Source organism: Lathyrus oleraceus, chromosome 3 (genome assembly GCF_024323335.1).
Source record: "Lathyrus oleraceus cultivar Zhongwan6 chromosome 3, CAAS_Psat_ZW6_1.0, whole genome shotgun sequence".
NCBI classification, from domain to species: domain Eukaryota; kingdom Viridiplantae; phylum Streptophyta; class Magnoliopsida; order Fabales; family Fabaceae; genus Lathyrus; species Lathyrus oleraceus.
In genome coordinates, this window is record NC_066581.1 from 484,081,562 (window position 1) to 484,107,941 (window position 26,380).

At 34.2% G+C, this 26,380-nt stretch overlaps 1 protein-coding gene and 1 long non-coding RNA gene across 2 annotated transcripts; one reads left to right on the forward strand and one right to left on the reverse strand.

Annotated features, from left to right (window-relative positions):
• Nucleotides 1-1,644: 1,644 nt before the first annotated feature.
• On the reverse strand, nt 1,645-12,852 carry LOC127128286 (ABC transporter B family member 6). The gene is made up of 11 exons (XM_051057531.1): nt 12,108-12,852; nt 8,776-8,830; nt 8,497-8,672; nt 8,176-8,376; nt 7,142-7,401; nt 6,752-7,062; nt 6,424-6,644; nt 5,954-6,294; nt 4,992-5,785; nt 4,663-4,904; nt 1,645-3,387 (listed from the first exon to the last, which is right to left on the reverse strand). The coding sequence occupies exons 1-11, from the start codon at nt 12,492-12,494 to the stop codon at nt 2,158-2,160; spliced, it is 4,218 nt and encodes a 1,405-aa protein (XP_050913488.1). The 5' UTR covers nt 12,495-12,852; the 3' UTR covers nt 1,645-2,157.
• A 10,233-nt stretch (nt 12,853-23,085) lies between these two features.
• On the forward strand, nt 23,086-25,925 carry LOC127128287 (uncharacterized). The gene is made up of 6 exons (XR_007805824.1): nt 23,086-23,654; nt 23,771-24,305; nt 24,459-24,794; nt 25,173-25,258; nt 25,343-25,502; nt 25,644-25,925. It is a non-coding gene; the product is annotated as an uncharacterized LOC127128287 (long non-coding RNA).
• Nucleotides 25,926-26,380: the final 455 nt, after the last annotated feature.

Below are 26,380 nucleotides of genomic sequence, written 5' to 3' on the forward strand. Positions count from 1 at the left end.
GATATGGTTTCTTTGAAACATTCTTTTCACTTCGGATTAAGTTATCTCAAAATTCATTTTGAATGTATCATTGTATTGGTTGGCTATCAAAAAAATAACATTTTGTTTAGTTTTTTTTTAACTGGGATGTCCTATACCAAAGATATCACCGGAAGACGACATATTTCACACAAGATGCTGCAACTTGGTCGGATCACTTTCTGAAATTGAGTGGCATTGAATTGAGTGACAAGATGTTGCAACTTGGCCACATCACTTTCTGAAAATGATGAAAGAGTTCATCAAATTGAGTGACATTGAAAGAGAAACAAATAACGAAAGGTTAAAGAAGAAACCACCTATAGATTTAGGTAGTGACATATCTTTTAATACATTTTATTTTTAATCTAACAATGTAACTCGCTTTTTGTATGTAACGTACCACATAATAAATTTGGTGGTAATTTTTGAACAATTTTTGTTCTTCTAATTTTTGTATATACATTGGTTCTATGTGATTAGTTGGTTGGAGGGATCTGAAGATGCATCTTCGGACACACATTTTACTTATAAAAAACACATGGGACTTTACGGATGTACGTCTCCGTAAATCTCCTTTAAATTATGGCGTATATGGAGATGCATCTCCGGCCGCACCTCTAAATTATTAAAAAATGAAAAAGGGAATTATATGGATATGCATCTCCATAAAATCTCGTGATGATTTAATAGGGTTTGTAAGGTTCTTATTGATCTACAACTTCTATAAATATGGTTTTTTATTTCATTTTCTTTACACAAATCAGAATGAATATATCTCTCCATCTTATATTTGTGTATTACAATGGCACACAACTCTCACTTCAATTTCGGATCTCCAAGAATATATTTTTCGTCGATCTGAAATCCAAACTGAATACTCGTTTGCAATATCCAGAAAATCAAAGAGTTGTCAAGTTCGAGTATCGTTCACCATCGATTGACAACGAAGGGAAGTTACGTTTTACCATGCTTGAACTGAAGACTGATGATGATTTAAAGGTTATGTGGATAATCTTTTATTATTACTTAACAACTGATTGACGTAGACACAATGATTGCAAGATCAACTAAAAATGTTCTAAAGCAATTTATAGTTAAATATAATGTTAAATTTATGTTATTTTTATCTATAATATTTATTTTAAAATTAATTTATGTTGTTCCGATATTTTGTTATTATTCCTTCTTGTTTTTGATTTGAACTAACAAAACATATTTCAAAACTACATTTTCGAAATACTCATTGAATATATTAAACTTACGGGATTATGGAGATTTAAATATTTAGCAAAATACGAGAATCTAAGCAATTTTGTCCAACGGGCGTGTGAAAAAATGCATGCAGTTTTGACTTTTCAATATGGTGAAGGAGAATATATATGGGTGGAATAACCCAAAATTTTGGACAGATTAGTATGACAAGTGAATGAGATCATTTTTCCTATCAATGGAAAATAGTCCCGCTGTCGCATTCTTTTAGTAAAAAAGGGTTTAAACAAAATTACTTTTGTATTTTACTGGAAGTTCACGTAAAGTTAGGCGATATAAAATGCACTGGCAGTAACATTTTTGGCGAATACACTTGAAAATTTGCATCTATTATATTCAAAGAAACACTCTGAATTCAAGCAGAAAAAGCAAATGCCTTCTAAACTAGTGCTATATATATTATATATATACAAGGGCTACATCACTTTGTTCAGAATTCTCTACAATTATCACAAGTTGAATAAACAAAATTACAGTAAAGAATAAGTTTATATCATCCATGCATGGATTAGGGAGAATGAAAAAGTCCAGAGAAGGAGTCACCTCAGCAGAATTAGTATTTGATTCCACCCTCTATTGAGAAACAAATCAATACAATGGATAGAAAACACCTCAAGTCGTCACCAAAGAATCCACCCGAATCGAAAACCAACCAAACGCAAAAATTCTATATACTTAAACCCTACTATCTCTTCCTCCTATAGTATCTCTCCTATGCCGACTAATGCAGAGAGCTAATGCAAGCCCAAACATAATATCCATCAGATATTCTTGAAAAATAAATCCTTCAGGGGCTCATCTTAATCAGAAAACCAAATATGCACATGAACCAACATTCTTAGCATTCACTCATCACATACTCCCATACTAACTAAGCCGATGCTGGCGCATAGCCTTACCAAAATGAGGTTGCATTAACCGGACATACAGACCGTTCTTTGCCACCAACGAATCATGACTCCCTTCTTCCACTATCCGTCCTCCATTAAGCACTACAATATTGTCCACGTGCCTCATCATTGCAGCTCTATGGGCTATTAAAATAGTGGTCTTGTTTCCCATTATTAGTGTGTCTAGAGCTTCTTGTATCACTCGGCTTGACTCGGATTCAATTGATGAACTTGCTTCATCCAACAATAAGATAGGTGCATTTTTTAGTACTACTCTTGCAATTGCGATTCTCTGTTTTTGTCCTGGGGTTAGGTCAACACCTCTCATCCCAACATGAGTGTCATAACCGTGAGGCAAACTGCTAATAAAATGATGAGCATTTGCTATTCTTGCCGCTTCTTTCATCTCAGCTTCACTGGCATTGTGTCTTGCATATATAATGTTTTCCCTTATGGTTGTTGAGAAGATAATAGGTTCCTGCTGAATCAGACCGAGGTGGCTCCTCAACCATCTCAAGTTATAGAGCTTTAAATCCCTTCCATCCAGTAAAACTTGGCCCGCAACTGGATCATAAAATCTCTGCATCAAAGATATTATAGTGCTCTTTCCTGACCCTGAAACTCCAACAACAGCAACTGTTTGGCCTCCATTCATTTTCAGATTAAAGTTGCTCAATACTAACACTTCAGGACGTGATGGATAACAAAAATCGATATTTTTTAACTCGATGCTTCCATATACATTGGGTGGCTTCAAAGCTTTGTTATCATCAGGATCAATTTTAGGCTCACGGTCTATAATGTCAAACACTGATATGAGGGATTTCCGTCGTTTAAGTATGTAAGGAGCCAATCCAAAAGGCTCCACAAGGGCAAATGTGGCAAAGGAGAAAACCATGTACTCCCTCAGTGCAGTGGATGGATTGATGTAACCATTCTTAATACATATTGCAGTGTACCAAAGTAGAAGGGCATTACAAGCAAAAAGTAGAAACTGTGAAAAGCCAAATGCAAAACCAATCCCCATCCCATGAAGAAAGCTCTGCTTAAATATTTTCTTTAACTGCAGCCTATAGAGCTCCATTACCTTATTTCCGGCACAAAATGCAACAACAGTGTATATATTTCTAACTGCATCTTCAAGAACCAACGATGCTTTTCTGTGCATTTCTTGTATGCCTCTTGAAAATCCAGCTAGCCACAATTTCTGCAATATTGAAGCAGGTTGTAATTAATATAGATTTTATGCAAAAGAGTAAAGTAAATCAACTAAACTCTCATATTGATCGTTACAATCATTAGCAAGTCATTCATAAAATTAAGGGAAAAAACATTATATTGTGTGTTGTGGACAACGGGTCAAATCTCCCTGTGCTTCAGGACCCTCACTTTCTCATAGCAGGTCTTGACTTCTTTATTTGGATGGGCAGGTCATAATTTAATATCATTAATTAATATGTAGGATAGTATTTTTCATAGAAACTGACAGTTAACCCAACAGCCAAGATGAAATCTTAAACTAGCAATCAATCATGTTGACATTGATGCTGCAAGGAAATACAACAACAATAACCAAAGTTTTTTACCACTATGTCGAAACGCTACATGGATCGAATAATGCTTGACACTATAAAGAGGTAAACGTAATAGCATACTAATACAAGGACAAAAGTCGATTTTCATGAAGCACAAAATTAGCCATAGACACTGTCAAATTAAGCTAATTACAAACCAATAATAAATTAACTGAAATATCAAGTTACACTGCAGTTACTGCAACGACACAGAAATTTCATTATCAATGTTTGTAATCACAACAGAATACTTGTTGAGTTTTCATGCTAAAAAAAGTTGTAAATGTAATGCATAATTTTGGAGACAAATAAATCTAGAAAAAACAAATTAAAACTACTCTTTTTTTTCCTTTCCTTTTAAAGTATTTCTAAGTCTAACATAATGCAGACATCTCTAGGTTTTGTATTTGTTATGTCTCTCAAAAGTCACAACATTCTTGCCGTAAATTTATACCTATTTGTCACAATAAAGAATGAATAGAATGAACGAAAACGATAATGTGCCATTAACATGACATCAGCAAAATAAAGTCACACAATTTTGGATCAGCATTCATGTTTCGTTCATAAACGGATATTTATTTGAATTATAAAATTTTAAAATCACTGGCTCTTGCTAGAGGTATAAATTTCCACAAAAAGAAATGGAACAGCAAAGAAATATAGAATAAACCCAATCAGGAGGTATGTTAGCTCGAAAAATATTCATGTTAGAGTCTCTATGACCTGGTGGTTTAGAGATTAATCCCTGTTGTCCACATTCAGCTAAATATCAAATTCAATTTCAACACAATAATATGGGTTTAGGCACTGTCTCTGACATAAGGGGTCATGTTAGCTTCTAGGATATTTGGTTCATAGCAAGGGAAAATAGTAATATTTGGAAAACCAGAAGTGCATGTGCAAACCTGGGCAACTGCAGAAATACAGAGAATTGGAAGGGTTGCAAAAGCCACCAGTGCTAACCGCCAGTGCAGCACAGCACCAATGAGAAGGCCAACAATAACTGCAGCACTGTCTTGTATAAATATGGAAAGTCGATTGCTAAAAGCGGCTCGTACAAAAGTAGCATCATTGGCCAATCTCATGGATAAATTGTCCGCGCTGTTTTCCTCATCATCAAACCATCCTACTTCATTCCGTAGCATGGCTGCCATGTTAATGAAGCAGATAAAATTGTTCACAAGTCCCATTTTTTAAAATTAAAAAAAAAATTGCAAAAGGATAAGCTATGCACCTGAGAACATCATTCTCCTAACTCGTTCTGTCATTTTCTCTCCCATAATACCAAAATAGAAATGCTGCAAAAAGTTGGCAATAACTGTTACAATACCCATGCAGCCAATGATCAAACACCACTTGTCTATCTCGCGTTCTAAGTGATGTTGATTATCAATTCTGTAGTAAGCTGCCACCACAAGGCCAATAACATAAGCCAGGAGGGGATTGAAAGAACCAAAGGCGGCGGCACCAATGCTTCCTAACACAGCATAAAGCCACTCGGCAGAACTAAGCTCGGCTAACTTCCGAAGTGAGGGTGGTTTCCGCTGCTGTGCTTCCCTTTCTTCTCCCAATGTAACTGAGGCATCATCAGAATGACTATGTGGTCTACTAAAACTTTGTGAATGGGAACGTTCTTTTTTAGGATCAGATGTTAAAAGTGGTGAAATGGGGGATTCTGGGCCAGACCCATTTGATTTTTGTCGATGCACAGACTGTATATCAATTTTGGGTAACTCTGGCAGTCTCATTTCAAAACTATCCTGCCTTCTTATTGATGGCTCCTTATCAGCTGCATCTAGAGCTTGACCGTTTTCCAGCATCATCTCAGGAGGTGGGCTCAGGTCTTTGGGTGATTCTTGAAAGTTATAGATGACATCTGAAGGTCGCGAATGTGATACATTTGAAATTCTTTGAAGAGAGGGTGACTTTGTCATTTTGGGGGATGATGGTTCGTTGAAGCTATGGCTTGCTGAAGAATCCTTCTCAATTTGAAATGCTGCAGACTCCTTGTAGTTTCGAGCCGGCATCCTAGGTGATCATTAAAAAGTAAAATGTGAACACACACACAAAAAAAAATGTGGATGTTGCTAGTTTATTATTCCATGTCTTGCCACTTTCTTCATCCTTATATTTGTTTTTGAACAAAATAAAAACAGTAATGCATGGCAAAGGAAGGAGTAAGACTTGTTCAAATACCGCTTGGGAAGTTTTGCTGCCTCTTCACATCGTAGAAGCTCTGCATATAAGCCATTCAGGTTCAACAATTCGTCATGAGTACCCATTTCAACGAGTTGACCCTCCTCCATTACAGCTATATAATCAGCATTTCTTATGAGACTAAGCCTACGAGCAATTATTATTGTTGAGCGTCCCAACATAAGCATATCCAGAGCCTCATGAACAGCCCTCTCAGCCTCAAAATCAAGTCCACCAGTGACTTCATCAAGCAGAAGAATTGATGGATTTAGAAGCACAGCTCTTGCAATAGAAAGTTTTATTTTCTGCTCTTCAGTCAAAGCCAGACCTGCCCTACCAACCTAAACGACAGGTAAAAGCAGGTTTAGATATAAATATGTGAACACATTTGAATGGAAACAACTGAAAATACACACCCCCCTCTCCCCAAAACAAATCATAAACAATATATCGTGTCAACCAAGCTTCACCTGTGTGTCATAACCTTTCTCCAATGAGCTGATAAATGTATGTGCATGAGCCATTTTGGCAGCCTCTTCAATTTGATCTATGGTGACATCCCTCCCATAAGCAATGTTATCTCTTATACTCAAACTGAGCAAAGCAGGCTCCTGGGTAACTAGTCCTATTTGGCTCCTCAGCCACTCCAAATTCAAATTCTTGATGTTTTCACCATCTAAAAGAACTTCTCCTGAATCAAAAATTAGCAAATCAAGTAAAATTTACAAATGATCAATAGAGTTCTATGTTGAATGCAATGTAAAATTAATTATACAGTGTCAAAGGTAAAGTAATTACCTAATGTAGGATCATAAAAACGCTCCATGAGTGGAATAATACTACTTTTTCCAGAGCCATTTCTGCCAACAAGTGCTACAGCTTTCTTAGAAGGTACAGTGAGAAAAAATCCACTCAAGATAGGGATTTCGGGACGAGACAGATAGCTGAAATAAACATTCCGAAACACTATATTTCCTTGCACAGAGTCTGTGGAAGTGCCGTCATGATTAACAGTTGAGGAGGACCGGCTTATCATCTCATATAATCTATAAGCAGCTATCCGCCCTTGTTCAAAGGAGTAGAAATTTGTTGCTGCTTGATTCAATCCCCTGAATCAAATTAGCAAATATTGTAAAAGCAAAATAATGAATAAACAATGAAAATATATAAGTTGGGAAAGATGCTCACAGGCCACTTAAAATTACAGCAAAAAGAGCAGTTACAATTTCACCACCATGTGCTTTTCCGTGAATAACCAAGAATCTTCCAACCCAGAGCTGTAATGCACAAGAACATATTGCAAGTCCATACGTGAATCCAAGACCTAGCCCTTGAACAAGACTTATTAATATGCCATATCTAAGAGTAGCTTGCAGTGATGTTGCATATGAGTATTTGGCCAATGTTTCATTTGTAAATGCATACAATGTCCTTACATAGGAAACTGCCTGCATCACAAGATATGAAATACACTGAGAATCAGCACCACAAAAGTACTTCAACAAATAGGGAGAACTTCACCATTCTTTCCCCCTTTGTAAATTCACAATATTAAGGAAAAGTTAAGATCAAATTAAACTGCTTCTTATCTTACGAACAATTAGAGGAATCATAAACTACATACTATCAACAAGGATGGCCCAAAAAACAAGTAGCATATTACTTTATTTCCCAGTTGGAAAAAACAGTATAAACAAACCCAAACATAACAGATGCAAATTAAATGGATGAAACCTGAAGTGTAATTCATCCTCGTAGATAAACTGGATGGAGAATTATCAAAGTCACAAGAAGGCAAACAGCCAAGCTAGGTAAACGGGATATGCACAGATAGACTACATGAGAAGCCATGTGCTAGCGGTAAACTAGAGAATGTTCTCTGGCAACTAATAATCTTACATGACCCAACCATGCCGGGGAATGAGCCCAATGATAATCCCCACACCTAATCTTTATAAAACCAAGAATTAAGGTACAGTAACTATGCTAACAAAAATTATATATATTAACAGATGAAAGATATTCCATTAAGTTACCAAAGTGACAGACTTTTATCCTATAGCCAGAAAATCTGAAGCATCGAGACTCTTAAGGAAGATATAATCTTGAAAGTTAATCAGACATATTTGAACAAAGAATATGGCTAATTTATTGGGTAAAAACAATCAAATAAAAAAGGAAAATACTTGGATGACAGATTTGAAATTCAAACAACAAATCACCTGTTCAGCAATGCTGGCTGCTTCAGCATATGCATCTTGGATATTCTCTGCAAGTCTATGGAGAAATATATTTGATATTCCTCCCGCGGCAACAATAAAGGGACCCGTTGCTAATGTTATCAAAGCAATCTGCCAACAGTTGATAAGGCCAATTACAAGACCACTGAAGAATGTAGCCATATTATGAATATAATTTCCAACCTGTATCATCAAAAGAAAATAAACATGTTATATGGGATATGTGACTGAAGATATTACCTGTAAAGAAGTTAACATTTTCACATACTGGAGAAATTTACACATGATTGAACCAAGACATACTTTTTCGCTAAGAGCAGACTGGATAAGCAGCACATCACTCAATACTTGACTCACAATGTCTCCATTATTCCCGTAAGTATCGAAAAAACTCATATCCTGATTTAATAATACTTGAACATAGTTGGATCTGATGACAGCTGTTTGTCGTTCTCCAGTCAAAATCCAACATGAAACCTCTATTAAACAGGGAAAATACAGCATTAGTATGGCAAGAGAATTAAATGAAATATCTAATCAAACACATTTCTCATGATTAATTTCAATTCACATTTAATTTACCAATCCAACCAGCAGCAAAAACTCCCGCTGCAATGTAAACAATGGTCAAAGCAAGCTGCAAAATAATAAAAAGAGGGCATAAGTTCACTAGTTCAGAAATCGAATTCTCTGCAGAACACTTAGGATCATTTGTCATTCGATAATATCCTCTTCTAAAATTTTAAAAACTATATAAAAGTAGACCAACAAAGAATCAGATTCAGATAGGAAAATCATAAAAGGAATTGGAGAATAAGAGTGTTCCCTTGAATTCAAGCATATTATACACTTCTGTTTCAAATATCCCCAAATAAAGTACATAGAAAAAAACCTCCTAAAGTGTCTAGTCTCTCTCCTTCAGAAACTCAAAAGACCAAATACAGACAGAATGTGCTTTAAAAATTGACACAGTTACAATACATAATCCTGGACATAGTTAACACAAGTATGAAGCTATCTAGGTTAGTTTCTCACGTAAACTAGCTAAATGTAGAAAGTAGCTTATAACAAGCCCAATGACAAGTAACTCCCATAATCATATCATTATCTCACAGCAAATAGACCCGGTAAGAATATTACAATTTCAAGAAGTAGAAAGGAGTGCAAAATCTAAGAAGAAGATAATAGTAGTCAAATTCCTTAAAGGAATGAAAAAGCTGCTAAAAAAGAGGTATCTAATGGTAAGAGATGCAATTATTAGTCACACAAACTGTATATTAATCAACTCTTCATACAGTTTGGGAATTCGCGTGTTATGGTTTATGATAGTTGTTGCATGTACTATGTTCTATGTAAAGGATATTTGTCATCGACTCATCGTGAAACAAATAACCATGTTATTAATACAAATAGGAGTACGATCGGTATAATCTAAACCTTCAATTTAATACACATCCTCTACCTTACATAACTACATTTCCTTCTTGTGTTTCACTCTTTATATGAAGTTGTAAGCACTATAATAATAACTACCCCTTACGAAAATAAAAATGAAAAAATCAGGCATCCACTCATTTGACAAATTTCAAGCAGAAAATTCTAACTACCTGCCAGGAAATAAAATCTACTCCGTCTGTCCCTATTAGTAAGACCCTTTGGCACTTTTTACACATTAAGAAAAGTTGGTAGTGTAATATCGTAATTAATGAGTAAAATTTGTGTATGACTATTTCTAAATTACCCTTGTGCATAAATGTACTTAATGTTGATTTTCCATATTTCAAGGTAAATTGATAAGAGATATATTTGGAAAGAGAGTAATAAATGCATCTAGAAATTTGTAGAGGATCCTATATTTAGAGACGAACAAATTTTCAAAGAGTCTTATAATTAGATACAGAGGGAGTAGTTAAATACTTCTTGATTGTTGTTCAATGGGAATTTCATATTTGTTTCATGGTAGTGGGACTATGTTATTTAGCAGAAAATTCAATCTTATTTCGGTATACTTTCTAGTAATAGTAAGAGAGGTACTCTTAGAGGATTCGACGTCCTTTCTAGTAATAGTAAGAGGTATTCTTAGAGGATTAGAACTGGACTCCTTAGCCTTGGAGGATATGTCATTGGTATAAGAGACCTATTTAAAAAGCTGCAAAGTTTTTTTTTCTTTCTTTCTTAATAACATGAATAGTTTTATGAAGGTAGAAAATTGCATCCAAGATATGTACTCTTGTATTGAAATAAAACTATAGAGGTGAAACATGATGCTTAGGTTTCTCTAAGACTATCTTGCTTTCTTCCATTTTGTACTCTTTCCAGATTTATTTCCCACGGAAGACAGCAAAACAAATTAATCCCATCAAATTAAAAACTCTAATTTACTAGTGCTCTTAATTTTCTTTTCCCCGGAATATACCAAACTCAAACCCTCTCTTGCCCACGGGTATTGTTCACAACAACCAAACAACCAAGAACTCACCATGTAGATAAACCTCTTTCTATAGCTTGCAAATTGCGTTTCCTTTAACATGCGCCCAATGAAACTTCAATATTTTTCTAACCTGGATGTCGCCCTTGTAAATTCAAACCCATTAAATCCTATATCCCTTCTATCATTCTTGTAAGGCCTTCAGATCAAAAAAGTTTTAAAACAAAATAGGGGATATCTGATTTCCAAAAGCTCAGGCTGGTGAGAGGTAAGTACTTCTGTAAATAGTAGCTCCATGACTCAACCGACTGAAGTAGGACTCATTTATCTATAAACTCACTGAATTGAACAAACAATCCATAGCCCCGAGTCATGAAACACTTAATGGCAAAACCACATGAACACGACCCAGTAATCCAAGATGATTTCATTATTAAGGACAATGTTGTCAATTACGGATCGCGGAAAATAGCATTTTATTCAAATTATGTTATGCTATAGAGCGCGCCGCTATAGCCTCTATTTGACAATGCTTTATATTGCCTACCGTATTGCGGAACAATAACAATCTGTTCAAGTTCCCCTGTATTATAGGGCTATAGCGCCGCTGTAACCACTATTTAACAGCAATGATTAAGGATAGGCAAAAATATCTCAATAATATTCAACAATCTACCATCATAAATGTATACAGATAGACATGAATATAAATTCCAAGAAAAATCAATTATGTAATTACCTAAAGAAACATAGCACTGGTTCAATGTAAGAACTAAGAGGTGCAATTGGTATTACTAAAATAAAAATAAAAAGAGTGCACTGCGGAGAGTGAAAACAACCCGTTTTCAATAGCAGCCAAAGTCGTTACAAAGATCAAAAGAACTAAACAATTTTTGGAATTTCTCATTGTCCAATCAATTACGCCAAGAACCGCAATCAATGATTTAGAGAGTTTGACTTCAAGATGTTTCTAAGCATTGACGTTCCCATATGTTAACCAATTCAGTTCCGTCATGAAACCGGAAAACTGACATAAGTAGTACAAGTTCCCTATAGGTCAACATGAACAACATACAAGACACATTTTCATATACATAGTTTAAATCCTAAACATAACTTCCCCAAAATATAGTCCACCACCGCAATTGCAGCCACATACATTTGCCCGCATTTTACCGCATTATAAAGGTTCAAAGCATATCTGCAACCGCAATTTTAAACCATGTCTCCTACTATGTGAGCAAAATCAAACTATCAGAAACGACAACCTACATCTACAAGCTATGCTTAGAAGCATCATCATTACCAAGTCTAACAGCAACAAAGCTATTCCACTATTTTGACAAACGAAATTCCAAATTCAAGCATCAATTACATCTCAACAGCAAAGCACTATGCAAACCAAAAACAAAGGAGTAAAACAAAAATCACAATCAAAGCAATAACTAGGGTTTCGTTTTTGGCATACAAAATTTCACAATCTAACCTCAGTGAACCTCTCAAACCTCTCCTGCGATCCAGCCGGCTGATCATCCATCCTCAGCACATGAATAATCTTAGCAAAGTAATGCAAATAAACAACAAGCGCTGTTCCATGAGCCGCCGCAGCAACCGAACCAACCGCCATAAGAAACCAATCAAACCTATCAGCACACGCAAATAGCTTCGAGAAAGGAACGGCAGCAGGCGGCGGCTCCATTTCCTCCTGCTCCTCCATTTCATCCTCAACCTCCACCTGCTGCGATGTCGAGTTCTCAGCGCCAGGGTCCACATACGGCGACGGAGATTCCGGCGGCTCCGATACCTCCGACACTGGCGTGAGAGGTTGTACATGCGGTGGAGACCACCCGAACAATCCTCTCGAAATCATCATCTTAATAAAAAATTCTCAATTCAACCGATCTAATGAAAATGAAAATTCTTCAAGCTGTTAATAAATAAATAATGATTTTGTTAATTTTTGTTTGTTCTCCGGCGAACGACGTCGTCCTGGCCTTCGCCGGCACCGTCGTCGCCGTGACCTTATACAGTTTTCAGGTGAAAAACGGTTAGAATTAAGAAGAGAGAGAAACGATAGAGTAACCGGTGCAGCACAAGAAATTTGTGAATGCTTCGGGTTTGGGTTTTTGGTGGTTAGGTTTAACGGTCAAACTCCGGCGTCTACATGCTTTAAGTGTTTTTTTTTAATTAGTTAAAGAAATATTCATTTTTCTATTTATTTATTGTTTACTGTGGCTTTATGGTTTTAAAAAGGACAAAGAATACAGTGAGAGTGCGTTGTGACAACAATGGCATGCATGCAAAGCTGGAAAAACGGAAAAGGGTGTTTTGGTAAATTCACGGTTAACAATGATGGTTGTAAGTTGAATGTGTCGCTGTGAATTGAAAATTGAAATGACTTGGATGACTTTTTTGTTATGTTTCTATTTCTCTTTTTTTCTTTTATTTAAAATTTTTATATTATACTCTTTTATGAATAATATATAAAGAAAAACTTTACTGTTATCTTTTATTCTCTTTTTCGGTTATATTAAAATATAATATTTTTCCATTTTAATACTATTTAGTTTTAGAATGGTTTAATAGTAATTATATTTTTATAAGTTTGACCAAAATAAAATTAGTATATTTTTATAAGTATGTTTTGTTTTAAATACAATTGGTAATAACTCAAAAAGTATAACATATATAGGAAGAATATATATAGATAGTCTGACGTAAAAGAAATTGTGTACAAATTTTTCAAAATGTGTGAGATATTTATTTTTAATTTTGTCTAAGTTTTACTTTAAAAGTAATTTGTCTCTTGATTAAGATATCTAAAGTAAAAAACTTTAATATATATATGAGAAACATATTGAATAATGATTCATTTAATAATTTATTTAATGATTTTATTTAGTGTGTTCATGTGATAATATCTATTATAAAAGATGAGGCTAGAATGTGAGATAATGGTGTATGTCTACAACAACGGAAAAAGTTCAATAAATAATCATAAAATAAATTCATAAATCTCACAATAGCAACTATGCACTTCTTTGTTGAATTATATTTTACCTATGATTTTAGTTATTTATCCTTAAAATAACTAAATGAAAAATATTTCTATTTTATTTTTTTATTAATATTTGTCATGATGTTCATTTATTAAATGATTCTTCTAACATTAATAAAGTTTATCTATTTCTAAGATAATCAGCCCAAGAAACAAATATACAATATTAATGTATATGATAAAATATGTCACTAAAATTAAATCAGATCATAAAAATGTTATTTTTCATTAAACTTCACATTAACTAACATAAAGAGTTTAGCTCATGGTGAGCAAAAGAAATACAACAACATAGGATCTTAAGATTGATATTTCTAAACAACAACAAAAAAACTAAAACTAAAAGTGACAGTTATACTACTTGCAGTCTCCAACTAGCAAGAGGTGAGTTGTGATACGCATGATTGAGCAGTATTCTTCAAGAATGGTAGGGCAAGAGACGCGGCAGAATCTAGTTCAACCCTCTCTTCTTTATGATGAATTACTTTTCTCTAAGTATTTTCAACTTTTAAGCATTTTTCTCTTTTTCCAACGCATGTCCTTTTATAGCATCCTTCATTCGTATGGTTGCTTTCAGACTTTTGATCTTATGCCTTTTGATTATCCATTGAGTAGGCTCGATGAATAAAGCATATTTTCCATTTTTTATCATTTAGTATATGTATTGAGAATAGTACATAACATGTTATATCACAATTCTCCTGAGTATTGGTCATATATTTTTGACCTGACAAAACTTGTCATCAGAGCTACTTTTTCACATACACAAAAACACATAAAAAATAACAAAAGAGAGGACCTAGTGTGTTCATTACTATTTAAATAGAAAGCATTCAAACACAAATAAATAACTTTAATAAAGTCTAACTTTTTCATTTAATTCAAGTATTAAAGGCTTAAATATCTCACGAATAATGAGTTGCCCCCCCCCCCCAAAAAAAAAAAAACTTGAATCATTACATGTCCTCGGGTGATGCAACAGATAGGCACAAAAAAAATTAAAAAATTCTAACAACAACAACACAAATCTCATAACTAAAATATTTCTCAGGGGATTGTACTCAGACATTGGCATAAATCAGTCTTTTTAATTAGACTTATGCATATTTAATTTGTGTGTGTGTGTGTAACTCATGATGTCAAGTGTCATGCTAGATGTCTTCTTTGAAAATAGTCAGCCTAAATCTTAGTTTGGTTGCTCTGTCTAATGGTCCAATATTTTAAAATTCAGTTTCAGGAGAGGGGATTGTCGGGTGAGAATATGGAAACAACAATTCCTAGAATAGGGGGTTAAATAGACCTAAAATTCTTTTAGACAATTTGAAAAACTTTTAGGTCCTATAAAAGAAATCAGAGATTTTAGAAAGCGCGGAAGCAAAAGACAAAGAAGAGAGTTTGGAAGCATCTCAATGAATCAAGCCACAAGAAATGATACATGAAATAACCATAAGATAGATCATTCCTAGTGCAAGTCATTTACATGACATCAAAAGCCGCTTGTAAAAGAAGCGGTTTAAAAATACATTACTTGGATGTTTTTAACAATGCATAATTTACTTCATGATGATTACTTAAGATTGATATACCACAAACTTAAGCTTATATATTAAATCAAGATAAGCACGGTCTAACCTATATGGTATACAATCTATTCATTTTTGCAAGCATGTAGTAGCAAATATAAAATGAATGAATGCTTGTAAAGTAAAAAGGATAGGAAATTGAAAGATACACAAGATATATAGTGCTTCAGCATTCGTCCTCGCTTTGCCTACATTCACTCTTCAATGGATGATGCCATCGGAATATAATCACGATATTCCACTATGATGATAAAATGATTACATCGTTTTGATTACAAAGAACTATCATACAATAATTTCTTCTGATGAAACAGACACTAAACTGCTAACACAATACAAGATCCCTCAAGATATTGATCCAATAACCTCGTTATCCATAATAACCTGCTCCAAGTATTCGTGTGTGGCAATCTACCTAATTCCACTGATTTCTTATCTGAGTGATTGCCATTAATTGAGCGAATATTTGAATACTCCTAACTTTGTCTGCTAGCAATCTTTCTCCAACACCTCCAAAGAAGGATAACTTCCAACTCCCCCTTACGGACCGTTGATACTTGTTTCTGCCAAAGTCTTCCTTGGAGTATAGTGGAAACTATCATCTTGTTAGATACCCCCTCAAAACCAAATTGCACTCAAGAAATGATACTTGCACCAGTTACAATAAAAAACCAACTACACACAAAAATATTAGATACCCTAATGTACCACTAGTCTCCCTTTCACTCAATCTTTAGAGGGTGGTCCTTAAATAAGGAAAGAGACTAAGGATGAAGATGATGAACAGTGCCAGGTAATCTCAACAACAACTAACATTACGAGCGATTAGTCAAGTAATTCAGTTTTGATGAATGATGAACACACACACAAGGTTCAAACAAGTTTCTAGATAAGTGGGTCTTGGTTCTTTATGGTTATCAAGATCTTGATCAAATCATCAACAAGATTGATTAACTCAGTCTCAAATTCACACAAAATAACAACCCAATTGCACACATCAAGATGCAACAAAATTAATAAAGAATTGACATGGGTTCAATATCAAAGATTGGTGTTTGGTGAATAAGAGAGAATAATGGTGTAAAAAAATGAACACACTAAGAAGAGATGACAAAAACTCACTATTTTTGTCTCTATGAATCATCATTGGTTTCTCGCACTTGTTACTCCGATCAAAAGAAACAATCATTTAAATAAGTGATGGAAAATTGAGTTTTATTTATGGTTTGATTCAAATCAAGAAGGAAATTTAATTCGAATTAATCTAGACAGAATCAAAAAGAGATACTTTGTAAAGCAAATGATTTGAATCATTATCTGTACTTGATTCGAATCAAATGGGATTATGATTCGAAACATGTTCAAGTTTTTATCTGAATCAAATGACCCAGAATATAATTCCAATTTTCAATAGGTGAATGATTTGAATCAAGTATTATACATTATCTGAATCAAATACCAAAAACATCAAAATTCAAATGTTCTAACTTGTGATTCGAGCTACTCATGTGGAAATGACAAAACAATAACTTTCATAGGCTCGAAAAGGAAATAGCTAATAAGGATCAGATGAATGAAATATGAAATGCAACGGGTTCTTAGTGGTACAATTACATAGCCAAAATAATTACAATTAAATGGAACGAAGGTTTACAATCATACAGATGAATTGAAATAGCATACAAATTACAAATACGCAATGAAACAATAATAGAATTATAAAACATCAAAACACAATAGATACTTAAAGCATGTAAGCGATACCAAATGATACTAGCTTATTTGTTACTGAGATTTTTTAGTTTTTTTTGAACTTGAAAATTTTATACTAGTATCATTTTTCATTCAATTTTCTAGGTATTCTACATTTTCACTTGACGCAATCTTACTTGTAATAAGTCAAACATATTACTTAGAGTGAAACACTCATTGTTCCTCCAATTTCAGGCACAAGAACTTTTTCACGTGTTCTTTTGCATTTCTATTTCTTTTCTTTTCTTAAGAACTGTTATAAATGCAGTAGCCCATTTTTGTTAACTCTATTTACAAGTGTTTTCCTCCCCTAAACTAAATTCAAGTTAAAATTATTGGCATATGACTCCATACACAATAGGAATGGTGAACTATGAAGGTTTAAAAAAAATTGGTTTAAAACAAAATCATTTATAAAATCAGAGTTTTAAAACACTATAAAACAAATGAATAAATAGGCAACGGAAAACAAAAGGAAAGAAAATTACTAGAAAGTAAAAGAGATAAGGAAAGAGAAGAACAACAGAGAACTATACAGGTTCGGCCTAAGACGATCTACTCATGTCCCCAAGAATTATTCTTAAGAGTGTCCGATAAACTTGAGAGTTTTTAGAAGGATTTACCTACAAACTTTTTTATACAAGGAAATAAAGTTTTTAGGCCAACTTCTAACCAAACAACACACACGGCTTAGAAGGGTTAGTCTCCAAACTAGATAGAGATTTTATACAGGTTAATCGCGAACCTAAACATAGTTTTGAGTTGCTTATCCTCCCAACAGAATCAAATTTTTGAACAGGTTGACCACGAGCCAAGTTGAGATTTTTACCAGGATGGTCTTGAACCTATTAAGCTTTTATACTAGGCTGAACTTAGGAACCAAGATAGATTTTAACCGGGTTATGTAATACTCTGATTTTTAATTAAATATTTTATTTAATTATTAACGTGTTTATTTGTGTGTTATTCAAATTGTTTTGGTTATATGGTATTTAGGAGTATTTTGGTAATTTAATAATTATCGAGGTTATACGATTTGAGAGTAGAAAAATAAAATGAGATTTATTAAAATTATTATGAATAACTGGATAATTTAGTTATTTAGTAATAAATTGAGAAAATAGAAATTTAGATGATTTTATTAAATATTTATTTAAATGGAATTTTTTATTTAATAAAATACGAATTTCAGGAGTTGGGTGGAAACTGGAATATTTTGAGAATGGGAGGTGGATTGGTGATAATTTGAGTAAGTTGGGCCAATAGTGTAATAAGAAAATATTTTTTAAAATTAGGGTAAAATAAATAGGAAAGTTTAAGGGGATACTAGGTTACTGTACGTGTAATTGGGAATTAAGAAAAAAAAGACAGTGAAGAAATTGGAAGAATGAGAGCTAAGAAGTCATAACCAAGAGTTTGAAAGCTTCAATTTCGAGGTAATGGGAGATTTCTTTATTGATGGGTGATAATAGACAATTAGGGTGGTAAGAGGTCTTTACCCTCCCATTGACGCCAAGGGTTATGCTATTTTCCCTATTGTAATGTGTTTTATCAAATAAGGTTTGAGTGGCTAATTTAAATTTGGGATAAATCTCATATAGTCATCGTATTTGGTATTAATGCATAAAATTTTTGGGCAAATAAGGTTTGAGCAAAACCTTATTGGCACTGATCCATGAATGAATTTCTTTGTCTAAGTTGTTATGAAAACTAAAGGGGATTCGAGATAAATCCATAGGGTCATTGTAGTATTATTGTTTGTTGATTTAATATTATTTGTTGTTGATAGTGATGTCATGGTTGTTGAATTGTGCATATATGTTATGGTCATACCTTAGAGGTCTTGAGAGATGTATGTAATTTGGTCGTGTTTCCTAAAAAAATTCAAAAACCTCATGATGTGTTTTTCCCAATTCCAAAAACCTTACGATCTGTTTTTCCCAATTTTCTCAAATGTTAGAAAACTGAATTTTTCAAAAATTAGACTTTTCACAAAAAATCAAAAATTGATTTTTTGCATAGAAATCGAATATGTTGAGCATTTGGGGGTGGTTGGGACACAAATAAGCGAGTTTTAAATATGTCCAATAGGGAGAAAAATGCAGAAAAACCATAGGCAAGCATAAAAAGGGATTGGCCGCCTTATTTCCAGCATAACTTGAGTTTCATAAGTACTTTTGGGGTGTCGTCAGTTGTGTTGGAAAGCTAACGCGGCAATATTTCCTTTAAAGTAGAGAAATAGGATCTAGGGGCACTACAACAGTAGTAATTCGATGGCTTTTATACCAGAGGCATGGTCAATTTCAGCCATGCGTTAATCATCATGTTTCACGCGTAACTTGAGTTTCGTAAGTCCTTTTAGGGTGTTGTCAGTTGTGTTAGAAAGGAGGTTTAATGATCTTTCAAACTTGAGAGTTTCATAATTTTATCACCAGTATATAATTTTTCATGTTATTTTGAAATCAGACATTATGTTTTAGAGTTTATGGATGAATTATTGCGATATGGCTGAACTGAAATGAATAGAACTAGATTTCCGTAACTCCGTTGAAGGTACGATTAAGTGCGTTTGAAATAGGTTTTGAATATCTTTTAGATAGGATAGTTTCATAATTTTATTATAAGTCTATAATATTTGTTGTTATTTTGACGTGAGAAAATTTAAAGTTAGGTCCAGAGTTTTATGCATTTTTGAGTGTGGTGATCTTTCGTTACCTTTTTTATGAGTTTAAGGGTCCTAGTTTATTTGTTTAGATTTATTATTGAGTGGTCAAAGTTACTTTTGATTTGTTTAGAGTTGATATCAGAATATAGGATACAATTAAGTTGAGTTTGTAGCACTGTTAGCATTATAAGGTTACCTTTTGAGTAATATTTTTATTTATTGAAGGCTATTAAGGAAAGAAATTTAAAATTGAGTTAAATTGTCAGTTTCTAGAGTTAGTAGAGTTATCACTTGTGAAGAGTTATCCTTAGAGTACTTTTAAATACTTTAGAGTGATGCTAGGTATGTAACACCCTACTTTTCGACTCAATAATTAATAAATAAAACATAATTATATCCAAATAGGATGTAAGTTCACAATCCAAGAAGTTTAAATGTTACTTCATTTAATCAAACATATGATCCAAACAACAGAATTAAACAAAAGTATGACATACATAGCCTTAACAAATCATCCACATAAAAAGTGGTTCAATAATTACTTTTAATTAAAAGATATGTAACATAATAACATAAAGAAAATAGTCTATTCCCTGGTGTTACGTATCAGAGCAACTCCACAATAGACTCGACTAATAGTAACATGAGGTACATCTTCAACTACTCAGGTATCTAATTGTCTGTACTCCGAGGGAGCATAGACACAATAAATACAAAAAGTGTGAGAAATTCATTCATATAATATACGGTGTATAATAATTAAGAGAGTAGTAATTATACACGCAAATCAAATTCATTCACAATCATATTTTCACCACAACAAATGCACGAGCACAACATAATTACAATACAATGAGACCTGACAACATTACATGATGCATGTGGTATCAATTTTCATCAATGGTTCATTATACAAACTTGATTCCCCCTTTGGAATCCTGAACTCTCCCTTCTTAGTTTCATATAAGTCTTCTGTCCCCCTTCGGACCTATGACTTATCTCCTATAACATATCAACAATGAATGCACGACATGGTAATAATGCAATTAACACAATAATTATAATAATATTTAGTGATCCATAATCGATCACAAAATTACAACCATGCATAAAATAATCCACCATTCTAGACTACCACCAATATAATCAAACACACCCTTTCAAACATTCACAACATATCAAATAATTTGTCAATGCGGACCTCGTCTATATTTGTCACATCATACATTTCTTTCCCACCTGTTACTGACATATGATTGTCGCACCTCGAAAAAATGGGGATACGACTTCAAAGCGAAGCGCGATCGCACGCTCGCAATGATGAACTGAACAGAGTCGCCACCGAACTTTATTTATTCCTAAAAAGGAAAGGGGAAATATCGATAAAACCCAAGACAAAATGACAATGATTATTGGTCGTCGCAACCAAATCAGGGTTCGGGAGTCGATTACGCAAGGGGAAGGTATTAGCACCCCTCACGTCCGTTGTACTCAACGGGAACCATTAGGTCAGTTGTGTGCGTTAGTGTTAGTTTGAAATGTTAGGCTTTTTAAGTTATTAAGTGGGAAAGAAAGAATAGAAAAGAGAAGAAATGTTTTTGGATTTTTTGACGAAGGACTAAACCTAAGTTTTTTATTAGTGGGCCTGACAAGATTTACGAATCCTGCTCCTACGTATCTCAAAAGAGAAATCAAGGCTTACGTAGTTCTGGATAGAAAAATGTTTGTTTGTTGGTCGATTTTAGCAAAAGCTATATTGTATTAATCGACGAAAACATTATTTTACCCAAAACAGATGAGGAGTAGACGCATACCACACATCGAACGGATTTATAAATCTACATTCGGAAAAGCGTCATTTATCTCTACTCAATAATCGTGGCCGAAATATTGTTTTGCATCACCTTAAGACAATATATCTTTCATTTATGAAAAAGGTTTTTGATTAATCGCACGGCGGCGAAAAAGAGTTTGACTGGTTGAATGTATTTTGAGTGATGGCGAGAACTTGGATGAGCGAGATATACATCTCGAATCCTAGCCTCAGGAGTGCATGGTATACACCATGTTCCATTTCCATCTTATTTGCAAAAATGTTTAATAAGAATTAAGTGTTTTTGAGGTTTTGATTGAGAAAGGGTCTGAAGAAACCGCATTGACAATTTTAGACGATGGCGAGAGCTAAGATAGGCGAGGCATACGTCTTGAATCTTAATCTCAGGAGTGCACGGTATACACCATGTTCCATTTCCATCTTTATTGAAAAAGTATTAAATATGAATTAGGTATTTTTGAGTTTTGTTGTGAAAATGACTTGACCCTAGATCAAGTATTGATGGACGTTTAAGAGAAATTTGAATGAGTGTTTGAGAGAAAACAAAGTGGATAAATTTGGATGATGGCGAGAGCTAGGATTGGCGAGATATACATCTCGAATCCTAGTCTCAGGAGTGCGCGGTATACACCACGTTCCACTTCCATCTTTATTGAAAAGGTCTTAACTATGAATTAATATTTTTTGAGTTTTTATTAGGAAAAATGGCTTGACGTTGAATCAAGCGTTTGATGAAAGTTTGAAAGAAATGGAATAGAATAGGAGGGAGAAATGAATTGATTTGCTTATTGAGGAAATACTCGACGTTGGATCGAGTCATTATTTTTGATCTTTTGGAAATGGTTGATTTTATTCTTGTGCTAGTATCTAACTAAACAGTCAAACAAATAAAGAAATAAAACAGTACAAAATTATTACACATCGGGGGAGTGGGGTACATTTTGTCAAATGGGGATTCAAAATCATGAAATAATTAAATCGGGCCCAAACAACAAATAATGCAATGTATGAGTGTAAGTGCAAGAGAACTGGCTCATTGTAAGAAAGCCCAAGAGTAAGCTATGTGAGGTTGATGGTGATGCTTAAAAAGCAATCGACTTACAAGGGTATGGAAATGGGTATTAATAACCTAAAATTAAAATAAATAGCAAGGTACTATATAGAAAAAGAAATTAAATAAAATAATAAACATAACAAATATAAACACAAAAATTGGCTATCCCCAAGCATCGAACCCGCTCCACTAAAGACCATGAAATTGCCCTCTCTCCACTAGACCATTTATGATTAGTTATTATTTACAATAATAACTTGGATATATAAACCAGAATAGGTTAAAATCAAAATTAATTAAAAAAATAAAATGAAAATGAAATGGTCTGTTAGACTACTCATTAAAATAAAGGAGGAATCCCAAATGGTGACCCTAGCCGCCTGGCTGTTGGGTCTTTGGGACTAATAACTAGTAAATTACTAGGGAACACAAAAAAACAATGCATTAATATCTATTATTAAAAAAAACAAAAGAAGACTAAACATATTAAGCTTTTTAATGGCTTTAATGTTTGTGTTGTTTTAAAAAAATAAAATTAAAAATGGGAAAATGTGAGAGGTACAGTAACAGAAACAAAAGATCCTCAATCTCGTCCTCTCATCATCTCTGACCTCTCTCTCCCTCAACTCTCATCATCTCTCAACCTCTCTCTCGACCTTGTTTTCATTATTTTGAATCTAATCCACCTCAAACTCACATCATCTCTCCATCGCTCACATTAGCCTCACGACACTAACCAAGAAATGCACAAATCCAAGGTTTCAAAAGAGAATCGAGTAAAAATTCTCACCTCCGGCGGTGACGACGGCGACGGCGAAGCCTGGACCTTCCTTCTCCGCCTCTTACTCGAGGTTTCTTTTCGCCGTTTTAGGATTAGGGTCTTTTTTCGTCTCTCGTCCGCCTTCGAATTTAGGGTTTCTCCTTCTCCTGAAATCGCCGCCTCCCTCACTGTATCCGCCCCTCCTCTCTTATACTCACTATGTTAGGGTTTTTAGTTGTCCCAAAGAGATCCAAAGGGGTATCTTCTGTGTTGCTTTAAGGCGTCCAGACTTTGGTCTGTCTCATTTGATACTACGATCTGGAAACGGTAATACTATCTACGCATTTTCTTAATCTACTTTGTCTCATTTCCATTCCGGGTATTTTTCTGAATTTTCTACAGCCTTGCTAATTACCTGTATTTTTTACTGCGGTGAAAATTAGCAACAATTCATGGGCAACTTCGGTTATTTGCAAAGCTTTGGTGGTGCGACTTTGTTATGGATTTATTGCAGATTGGTTCAGGTTAGAATGCCCTCTAATTTCGACATACACATAAGCAACTTTGGTAATATAGCCAAGAAAAATAGGAGTGCAATTTGAGGGAGATAAGCTTCGAGCATTGTCTTCAAAGCGGGGATATCCACAACTGGTTTTAGGAATGGGAGAAGCTCCAACAAATTCCTCAGAGTCATGAATGCAGATATGAATGTGACGGTACTCATGTAAAAGAATATGGCGAGTGCAACAATGAAATACGCCAAGTACTGCCTGTATTCTTAATTTTCAAATCAGGCCATAGTAATTGACAGGGTTCAAGAGCATCGAAAACCAACCATCTATCAACCGTTTGTGCATGTAAACTCTGAGACGCAAATATTGTAACCACCCTGTTTGAAAGAAAATGATAGCAGCATTTTATTGCTTCTGGTTTAGCAGTTGTTTTTGAAGCTGCATAAACTGCTTCGTCACGGGCAAGGTTCGTCTTATATCATTCCATATCTTGTTCACCTCTTTGTTGTCTGTTATAATCATAGACCTGAAAAATGCTTTGCTGTGAATGATTTTAGTTTCATAATTTTCATGCTTGTTTTTTGATGTACCCTGGCCTTGTTTGGATTTGTTGCTGCAGGATAATGACGGCATGATGCACTACATGAGTTAGCTCGGGTCCAAGGGCCGTTTTGGAACTGTTTTGAAGTTTTGGTGCTCATTATTTTTGTTCAAGTTCCTTGTTTACTTCACTCATCTCTGTAATTTACACTGATTTTCTGCTTCAGTTCCATCAACAAGTCCTGTTAACTCGATTTCTACTAACCTGCCGGAAGGAATTTGGCCTGAGACTCAGTGTCTTCTATTTGATACTGTTTGATATTTGCTTGCTTGCTGCTGATATCACTGTGGTTAATATTGTGCAGGAAGTTGAAGATCCAATGGCTTTTTCCAATTTTCTTACATTTGGACTCAGGTAGTTTGCAATCTTTTAAAGATTCTCCGGTTACAATTGAAGCACGAGTAGAAAGAATATGCCTGTTTACTCCTTTTAATTTCATCCATTAGTTCCCTCTGTTTTTGGTAAATACAGTGGAGTTCACGAATCTGGTCCTTAAATATGGTTTCCTGTGAATTCCATCAAGTATCCAATCAATGCCATAACCTGTACTTTCTGTAGCATCGCCTGGAATGCTAGTCTGCTGCCTGTTGTTTTTGTGTATTGTTTTTTTTTTGTTATGATATTTAACAGTTGTTGTTGGTGCCATATTCGACTGACAATATTGCCTTGTGAATTGGTAGGTTCGTCTTGTCACAATTTCGGCATTAACATGATGTTCTCTTTTGCTTCTAGGCTCAAAAGGGGCGGTCGGAAGGACTTGAAGCTGAATTAACAAAAATCATGTCTTGTAGTTCACACCATGCCGACATTCATTTACGGTAGGCTTCTTCTTTGCTCATGCCATCTTAGTGCATCGAAACTTGGTAAATTTACGCAGTAATTCGTTGTGTTTGATGTTGCAGGAGGACATGCTGAGTTTGTGGGCGTAAAGGCCCATGGTATTCATTAGGAGGAATTCGCATGGTTATGAATGGCCTTGAGTTGGTGTGTGTGTGTGTAGTTTGTTGTTGTAGCATGGCTTGTGATGGAGAAGCATGAGGTGGTTTGAGTGAAAATAAAAGGGTGAGTTGAACTTTTAATGAAAAATGTTCCTGTCATGAAAAAATCAGATGCAGGTTGAATGTACTTTTATTGGGATTGTTTTTATTGGCCTTTTCTCTATTGCAAGTGGACTGAATGGCTTGGTTTACATTGGTATTACAGGCGGACATGGCATGGTGATGAATTGGAATGTTGTGGATTATGTTCATGGAGGATTGCTCGGAAGAGTTTGCTTAGACATGTAATTATCGTAGTCTTTGTTGTGATGTGAATTGAAAATGGACGTATGCGATGGTAATTGAATGTAATTGGACATGAAAATGTATGTATGAAAATGAGTTTGGAAATGTTTGAAAGTCCAATATTATTGAATGTTATGAAATGAGTGTATGTACTATTTTGATTTGAAATGAGTTATGGATGGAAAATGGATTATGTTTGTGAGATTTTGCTTTGTTATTTTTTTTGGACATGGTTATTGGAAAGTAATTGGATTAATGAATGAAATGATTATTTGGACATTTGAATGGTGTAATGAATGTTTGAATTTGGTTTAGTGTAAAATGTAGAATGAATTGGAAGTGAAATTGTAACTTGGTTTGAAATTATTCATGGAATTTGGTTTGAATGAAATGAATTTGTGGTTATAGAAATGGATATGGATTTTTTTGAAATAATCTAAAACTCATCTAAATGTCAATTTAAAATAAAAAAAAACCAAAAAAACCAATTAAAATCAAGTTAGTCTATAATTTGTTAAAATTACTTTGATATCAATTCTAACATTTATTTGAAAATTAAAATCAATTAGAGTTTGAATCATTAGTAAAAACAATTAAGATTAACTTGAAATTTGGAATTAGATTTACTTTGAAATTAAATTGAAATTGAAAATTAAA